We start from the raw sequence: 9,297 nt of genomic DNA on the forward strand, positions 1-9,297 counted from the left end.
TTGTTATTATTTTTTTCAGCCGGACGAGCTCGATGGCGACAAGCATGGTTCGGATCAGGCTAACTTCACCGACTTTGTTCCCAATTCCCTCAACATTCCCACTATATCCAGGATCCTGTCGGGCTCCAACGGGAGAAAAGAGGACATCCCGGACGTCCTCCTCAGGACCGTCACGGCGAAACCGCAACACTCTCCGGAGAAAACGTCCAAAAATGAAATCTTTGTCACCAAAGACGCAGGAGTCACGCTCAGTGACAACAGAGATGCGTCCACAGAAGGTGTTTTAGCCGTTTTAGATCCAGACATGAACAATCTGGACAGACCCCTCATCGTAGACCAAAACGGGGAGACGAACACGCGAAGAAACCTCCAGTATGCGACGAAAGAAAGAAATGACAGCAGAAAAGAATACACTCCCGCGACGACCGTCGGCTTTGAACTGAAAGATCCGGAAATGTCGACGGAAAGATACCACAACCTGGCGAATGTGAATTCCGACAAAAAGGTCTTGAAACAGGACGTAAACAACATGATCGGGCCTCAAAGGGCCGGCGTCACGTGGCCCTTCGCTTGGAACCTGCACATTTATTTGGCCACCGGCATGTTTACTATCTTAGCCATTTACTCAATCTTTAAGATAATCTGCTACAATAAGTTCACGCATCTCTTCACCCAATATTACTTCATCATCTTGCACCTGATCCTGGTGTTCGTGTGTCTCTTGCGGATATTCTACATGTGCTACGACCCTTACAACATCAACAACTCGCTCCCGATATTCATCAGCGAAATCTTACTCCACGTGCCCGAAATATTCCTCAGCGTGGCATTCGCCAGCACGATTCTATTCCTTCTCACGAACAGCATCAACTTCAAGACGACGTGCTGCGCGTTTTTGTTCAGGTCTCGGACGATAGTGATCGCGGGCGGCCTTCATCTGTTGTCGTGTGTGACGTTGCATATCTTTGAAAATAGCAGTACTATTTACAGGACTCGGCAGGGCGTCGAAAAAAGGGTACTAGGTCTAACGTGTCAAATTATATTTATCATGGCGTGCCTTACCCTCGGTCTGTGCTACTTGTACGTATACAGAATGCTCAAAACGGTGCTCCAGAAAAAGAGCCACACTTACATTCACGGGTTTCAGAATTTGTATCAAGCGATACACATAAACTTGGCCACGGCCCTGCTCTTTGTTCTCATGGCGGCTCTCCAAATATTCGGAATCTTCGGAATAAATCAAGTGAATATGACAAAATTCGATTGGCTCCAGTGGGGCTATCAGTTCTCGTTGCGACTCATAGAGATCAGTGTCGTAGCTCTCATTTCGTGGGTCATAAGTTTGAAAGTGGGCATCGTTGCGTCCCTACAGCACGAGAAGGCCGACGGGCAAAAGATATCGGGGCTGGGTCTATTCCCTTGCGCGGGCGGATCCAGCAACGAACAGTTCGAATCGGACTATCCCGCGATCTGTAACACCAACACGAATCTGCACACGTACACCCTAAGAACGGGAAAGCCCATTTACGAGACCGCCGGCAATCATCACGCGCCCGACCAGTGCTGCGTGGGACCCGTTGACCACCAGAGGTTCCACTTGACCACGCTCGCGGCCAACTGCGACAATAATTCCGGCACCGAGAACTATTCGGGACACAGCTCTATCGCGAACGCCGGCCACAGCAGCTCCACCGAGTCCAGCAACGCCACCTCGAGCCAAGGCGCCAATCTCATCAAGCATCACCCGAGCGTGGCCGGGTACAACGGCATCGAGTCCGCCTCCGACGACCACTACTCCAACTGCGACCCCGCGATGCACTCGCTGCAGGGCGACGACCCGCTCGACCACGAGTACAACGTCATCCAGTACGGCAGCAACAACGACTTCATCAGAGACATCAAAAACCAGACCTACACGGGCGGCTCGAACCGCAGCTCGCACAACTTCAAGCACGCGTCCTACGACCGAGCGTCTTCCAGGACGAACAGCAACCCGCGTAGGAAACACCGGCCCAAGAACAAAAACGTCCAAAACTGCATGACGATGGGCTACGACCCCGCCATGAGCCATCACTATCATCGGCCGCACTCCCCGGACGAGTACGGCGCCTACGACGCCGAGAACGCGTCCTACCACGCGTCCGGCATCCAGACCCTGAACCCCGGCAGAACTTTCGAGGGTTGCCAGGCGAGGAGTTCGCAGCGACGGAACTCGCCGTCTCTGGCCAACTCGGCCGGCGGCAGTCAGCGGAGGGGCAAGGTCAACCCGTACCCGGACCGACCCAAGTCGACGGACTTGTACGGATTTAGCGAAGACCCCGACGAGAGAAACTACCCCCGGACGTCCGGATCTCCGCAACAGGCACCCGGAAACTGCGGCTACGAGTACGCTCGGCCTCAGGACGAAATAAGCTCAAACGACGCGGCCGGCACGATGCTCGTAGCGCAGGACGGCTTCGTCAGATTCAGGCCTCTGGAGGACGGGCCCCCGCAGACCTGACTCTCGTCAGAGGACCTCGGCTTCTGAAGGCGCGCTTCGACGGCGCATGTAAAATATAATGTCGGTGTATAGTAGATATAAGCGGTGTGGACCGCCGGCCTCTTGTACATAGCGTAAGTTAATCGAGATCTCGCCTGAGACGATGCCATTATTTTTAAAGACGCGACTTCGACGATGCGATGAATGTGTTATCCGTTGAAATCCGAATCTGTTGTCCCGTTTGTGGAGTATTAGTGTTGCCATTAAAACCGAATAATTTATTTATAGTTAAATGTTTAGGGAATTTTTATTTAAACGACAAACTGCCATAGTTTTAATTTTTGCAATTATTGTGAAGGACCGGTGCGACCGACCTCTTTATTATGTGATAAGTTCGATTCGGTTCGTACGTAATTCTGTCCAACCCTTAAGCGAAGATTATCAGTTTACCCTTTACGTTTCTGTTTTAGTTTCTTTGCATTTAACGCGATGTTCTTGTAATATTTCAGATAAATGTTATATTAATAGTATACATGAATGTTATTATAATGGTATATGAGCGTGAAATATCAAATAATCATAATATTTATTTTATGCACGAAGATCGTAGTACTTACATGTTTAATATAGTCTGTGTCCTATTTAAGTGTTACCAGGTTTAGATGTTTTTTCTTACGTTTAGAAAGTATCTGGCGATCGGTGTCTACATTTTCAAAATATATTGTGTTGGATGTACAGAATAGTCGGCACAGAGTCGGTCGATTTAGGATCGTAATGAAAAAATATCATTTCTACTTTCAAAATTATCGTAACCTAGTCAAAACGGATGTAATATGGTTATCGTAATCCTGCCTTTGACGTGAGAATAAAGGAACCCTAGTAAAATCAGAATTTATTGTGGATAGCACGGGACTATCCTAATGTTATGTCGAAATATTACGTTGAACATATAATGTGCGTTATCAATTAGATAGGTGAAAATATAATTGTATAAATTAGGACGAAGAGTTATATTCGAAAAGATATTCTTGGTCGAAAGATTGGTGTCTTCGAGGCTTAAGCGCGAGTGAGTGAAATGCGTTGTTACGCGTAAAGTTAAATAAATGGTAAGTTTACACTTTCTTGAGTTTTCTACGAAACTGCACATTTAATTGATAGTAACCCTGCATTTTGCCCGTTCGTAAAAGTCCTCGAGGCGTTATTTGTGCTCACTTTAAAGTTCTATGTACATAATATAATCATCATATTGTATGGTGTATTTACCCTTGTGATGAGTCACTTTTTATTTGTAAGAGTGTATATATTAAACAGCTACAAAAGTAGCTAATATTGGCAATTTCAGTTTTTTGTAAATTATATCATTTAAATGTTCCAAGACTGTACCTATGTTTATCATTTATGAAACAACTGACATTTAATATGTATAATAAATAAAATGATACATACTTGGTGTTTGATTATTCTTAGACGAAGGCTGGTGACGCTGACTTAATTCGAAGTCAAAACGATGGGAAACAAAAATAACAACCTCTTGCCGAATGCGCAAACGTATATCACAATGTCAAATGAACCGCATTTAAAATTAAAGCATCACAACTTAAAGCAAATCATAAGCATCCGACTTCTTGATTTTTAAATTTGTCAATGAAAAAAAAAACGAGTTGGTGCCCACGACATATGTTATAAATTATAATAGTATTATCATCTGATAAAAATGGGCCAAATAAGTAAGCTTATAATTTTTGTGCATTTTTGAAGCTTACCTTTTGCCGCGAGCCATAAGCCATCAATTGCTTAATAAAATTATCAACAGCCACAAAGATTCCAACAGATATAATATTTGAATATTCTGTACGGATGAATAAAATTCACATGTAGAGTAAAATAGGAAATTGTATTCGCTACTCAAGTACAGATGGCATTATAATCACTAATCGTCATGTCAGGTGGCGTACGTATATGTGGCTTTTAGAAGCCATTTCATTCTTAGATAGATGGCGCTCATTTAAAAATTATCAATTAAACTTGTAATTCTATCCAAACATAGATAGCGTAATTATCATATAATTTTAAGTTAAATGTATTTTTTGATGTGCGAATACAACTCTTACAATAAATTTATATTTGTAATTATATTGTGCGTTCACGCTGATTTTTGCTATCTTTTATTTAAACTTGAATTTGCAACTAAACATAAATAACAACATGTAGAAATAATAACATCCATTTTTATTTAATTATTGTATATATATTATTAAATATAACATGTATATTATAAACATAGTACAATCGTCCTTAATTATATACAACTGCATTACCTACTTAGCTGAAGACCTGCTGTCAAACCTGTAGTAAAAAAATCTTGTATCTTGCCTATAAACAGTTTTAATATAAATTAACCTTGATAAGTAATAAAAAAGTCGTAAACAAATTAGTGTAAAGATACTTAACTTCAGAGCTGCGTTATTAAATGAATTTAAAAAATAATATTTTACTTTAAAATATTCTGTCATTTCTACTAAAAACTCGCAAAACGTGATAATTCATAATATAACGCTAAATGTACACTTACTCAAAACTGTATTATATATTTTGTATTATAAAAATAATTGATTTAAATAATATTCTACTCTCAGACCATTATGGAATCGTCATAGATTATCGGAACCTTTTGACTTTTTCTTAACGGAAAATTGTTCCCCTAAAAGCTTCATAACCTGCGCGTGAGTTTGTCCAGATTTCTTAATAGATCCATAATTCTCCTTAACGTAAAGTGCGAATTCGTTGGTGTTACCGGAACGTGCCGGAGTAGATACGACGACGCCATCTTTATTTTTTTTATTTACAATGATTTCAAAAGTACCGCGACAGTAACCGCAGCACTTTTTCGTTACGTCTATTGATTTTGAGTGGCGTTTTATACTGTAAACAGGTAAACATTTTATTTATAAATATTTTTATAAACTGACAATACTTCTGGGATAAAAGAACAGACCTGTATCCACATTGTTGGCATTTGTAGCTGTATTTGTAGTGGATTTCTAGTTCGTGGCATCGAGATATTTCTTCTAATTCGGGAAAAACTCGCAGCGCCACTTTGCACCTACAATTTATGGAAATTAGAATGGTTTCTTGTCTGTACAATAAATACAGGGTAAACTCCATGAAACATCCCTCTATTTAACGACAAATCCCTAAAGCGTCGAAATCACTCGGCACAACCAACCAAGGTTTAGCTCTATTTCCATACAATGATACACTCTACATAGTATACACCCTCATAACGACATCAAATAAAAAATAAAAAGTACTTTTTAAGTTGTTTACGAAATTAGTTAAAACTGCAGAGCTGTATACATTCTTATGTCGTTTATTGTCCTAGCCCGGAACAAACTCGACTGTCGGCATCATACGTACAGAGCTTTCTAAGAAATCCGTTCTTTTATTTACTAATTGAGATTGCTTGCACGTGCTTTATCCCGAAGATGCCTCAATATCGGAAGGTATAAATAAAATAAGTAAATAATACGTCAGGCGAAAATAACAGACTATACGCAATAGCGTTCAAATAATTGTTTTTTTATGTAATTACTAACACTACCCAGTCTGAAATAAACTTTTTCTTTTTCTAATTCAGAATTTGCTTTTCAATTAACATTTCTTTGTAGCGTCAAAATAGGCACAGTTCCTCGGGTGTCATTATATAGATTTTACACTGTATATTAGAATCACAAAGACTAAAGATAATTGTATTTTACCGAATTTACCATAGTAATGTAGAATTATAATGTAAAAATTCTACAATTTCAATTAAATGTTGTCTAAATAATATTTTATCAGACAATCTGTTTACTATTTCTTTGAACATTGATATACAAACCATTTGACCCACAACGGCCCATGGCCAGCCTTGAGTTCGCCGTCCAAGATCCAAGTGGCCGCGTGACACATTTCGTGGATTAGCGTGTCTCGAGCTCTTTGAGCCGAATCCAACACTTTCGTCGACAACTTGACGCTCGACACGCGCAATTTCTCACCCGTTGACTTCTTTATCAGGCGGTTTGTCGTTGTCCTGGAATTCAATACAAGAATTATGAGACAAAAGGAGCAGATTTATTTATCTTATGAACATATAAATATGTAAACGTACAATAATTAATCAAGTCATGTCATTTTTGACAGTATGAACAATTTCATCATTTAAGATTTATAAAATATTTTTACCCAGCCGTACTCCTCAACTTTGTGTCCCAAATCAAGGGCATGTCTTTGTCCAACTTGTTTCCAAACACCTCTCTGTTAAATTCTGAGTACAGTCGTCTTGCTAATTGTTCCCTGAGAGTCTTGTATTTGTCATGGTACTGCAAAGCTTCGGGGTGACACCGCCATGAAGGTACATTATCTGAAAGTATGGAAAAATAAAATAATTTGAGTTGTAAATTAGAGGGTCCAGAAGCTTCTGTAATGTGTAAAACCATCTAATCACTGATATTTCATCAAAATTGGTCAGTTCAAAAGAGTTGCATATTGTAAATATAGATAATTATGATAATATATCATCTATCTTTTAATCTGAAGTCACACATAAGGAATAAATTTATCAAATGTATTATTAATTTAATAATTTCAATCTAAAAATCACAATTTTTAACTACAGTCAACTGAGTCACCACCCAGTAGGGGCTAGCGGCGGAGACATTGCTGCTTCTGTTCCATTAATTACATAAAGCAAGTGACCAGAATTGTGGGCCTTCTAATTAAAATAATTTTTATAAGATACTGTAAATAAATGGATAAATGAAAAAGTAACATAAAAATTTACCAGCTAAAGATGCTACAAAACTCAACCGTTTTGTCTCAGGTGTGTGGCAAACATCCAAAAGTTTGAGCCTATTTGTCAGAACATTAATATTCCCTTTCTTTTTATTAATATCTACTTTTTCTTTCTTAGTAGATGTTTGATTCGGTCTTTCAGTCAAACCATTGCTACTAGTTTTTTCTGATATGTTTTCCTTAACTTTGTTCAAACAAGCATCTACCAATTCTGAAACTTTTTTATCTTTAACATTACAGCCTCTAGTTAAATCTTCATCTTTCAGAAGTTTATTCTTTTTAATATTGCTATCAAGTCTGACTTTATCTCTTAAATCATCATCCATTATCTGTACCAATTCTGTAACCGTCATTGCTTTTGAATTTTTCTTTACAGTTGTTTTAACATCACATGGGATATTGATTTTTGCTTTTGGCACCTCAGGAGTACTTACCATTTCTGTATACAATTTCTTTCTAGATTTTTTGTCTGAACTTTCTGCATCACTTTTCTTTTTTCTTTCTGAATCTGTTAAATATAACTCTTTGTTTTTTTTAATTACTGATCGGATGTTTTCTTTATCCTCATCCTCATACAAAAGTTTTTTTGACACACCATTGGGTGCTCTAAAGTTATTCCATATATCATCTCCATATAATTCAGAAAGCAGCTTATGATGAGATTTTGTAATTTTTTCCTTTGAACATTGCTCTTGTGATTCATTAAGAATATCAGCTGGTGTAGATGGTTGAGGTTCAGTTCTAGGTCTAGCACAAAAGAAGTCCTGAGCAGGAGACCATCCATTGCATCTAGGATGTGAACTATTGTGTGTTGGAGAACATGCTGATAAGTCAAGAGATACCTGTAAAAGATTTTGCATTAATAACATAATAGTAAATTAATGATTAGTTTCATAGATATTGATGTAATAACACATAAAGAGCCAAAAAACCATATTATACACATACCTCTCCTGACTTGCTTGAGTTATTATCTTTATCTAACAATAGTTCTTCATTTGTCAAATCATTGGACTCTTCTAATATTATGGGTGAGTATATTTTCTGAGGTACACACTGGAATTTGAAAAAATATTAATATTTTCAAAAAACTTTTTATTCTAGAAATGCAGTGTAGGTAAATTATTAGTTTTTCTACTTGTAGTTATTTTTCCAATATCGCATTATAACTTACGGGTTTTGGAAAGTCTGACCGTAGTCTTTCAAACGACTCATCGATAATAATAACATCAGAACTATTATTTAGTTTCTCTAATTTCTTCTCTTTATGTATTTTATTTTTCTTTAAAGATAGAGCTAGGAAACCTAAAAACATCAGTAACATTTCAGTCAAAAAAATATCATATTAAAGTAAATCATAATAAGTGTCTGTGGTTTTACTCACGTGTTTTCTGGTTTACATGATCTTTTTTTGTATCCATTATCATAAATTTTGCAATATTTGAAGCGTGGACATCTATGACTAAAGTTAAACTCGGAAAAATAATCAAATTTAAATTATCAGCCGTTACATACATCTACTGAGAGCCCCACACACGCCAATGTGTTTGAAGTTTGAACTTTGAGACTTTGAGCCAGGGTTGCCAACTCCTACAAAATGTTCCCCCTAGGACCAACTTCAAATACCCCTAAATGTCGATCAAAAACCCCTGAAGTTGTTGTTGTACACTTGGTTTGAGAGGTAAATTCAAATATGAATTAAAAATACAGTGAAGTAGTAAAAATAGCTGTTGTATTTATGTGAGTATATTTTACATATTTATATGTATAATATGTTAATCAATGACCGAATAATATTAATGATAATAACAATGAGATGAAACGATTCTTATTTCTTAACTTTTCTTTCTTCGAATTCAGTTTTTCTTAACGTTTCTTGGCAGACAATTTTGGCGTTTTCGTCATTTTCTTTTTATACATTATTTTTAAGCTTTTTGTACTTTTTCTTTTTGAAGTTATACTTCTTTAGGCGCGTTATGAAAAAT

At 37.8% G+C, this 9,297-nt stretch overlaps 2 protein-coding genes across 2 annotated transcripts in view; one reads left to right on the forward strand and one right to left on the reverse strand.

Moving 5' to 3' along the window:
* LOC125059139 overlaps nucleotides 1-3,918 on the forward strand; it is a 28,345-nt gene extending 24,427 nt beyond the window's left edge. The window contains exon 6 of the mRNA XM_047663375.1: nucleotides 20-3,918. Coding sequence (XP_047519331.1) covers nucleotides 20-2,500 — 2,481 coding nt within the window. The 3' untranslated portion in view covers nucleotides 2,501-3,918. The remainder of the gene's footprint in view (nucleotides 1-19) is intronic.
* Nucleotides 3,919-4,771: 853 nt separating this feature from the next.
* On the reverse strand, nucleotides 4,772-9,026 carry LOC125059345 (germ cell nuclear acidic protein). The gene is made up of 8 exons (XM_047663727.1): nucleotides 8,697-9,026; nucleotides 8,487-8,617; nucleotides 8,261-8,368; nucleotides 7,302-8,154; nucleotides 6,704-6,881; nucleotides 6,360-6,551; nucleotides 5,475-5,582; nucleotides 4,772-5,401 (listed from the first exon to the last, which is right to left on the reverse strand). Exons 1-8 carry the CDS (start codon nucleotides 8,827-8,829, stop codon nucleotides 5,131-5,133), a joined length of 1,974 nt encoding a protein of 657 aa, XP_047519683.1. The 5' UTR covers nucleotides 8,830-9,026; the 3' UTR covers nucleotides 4,772-5,130.
* Nucleotides 9,027-9,297: the final 271 nt, after the last annotated feature.

The sequence above is a fragment of the Pieris napi genome, chromosome 19 (genome assembly GCF_905475465.1).
Source record: "Pieris napi chromosome 19, ilPieNapi1.2, whole genome shotgun sequence".
NCBI classification, from domain to species: Eukaryota; Metazoa; Arthropoda; class Insecta; order Lepidoptera; family Pieridae; genus Pieris; species Pieris napi.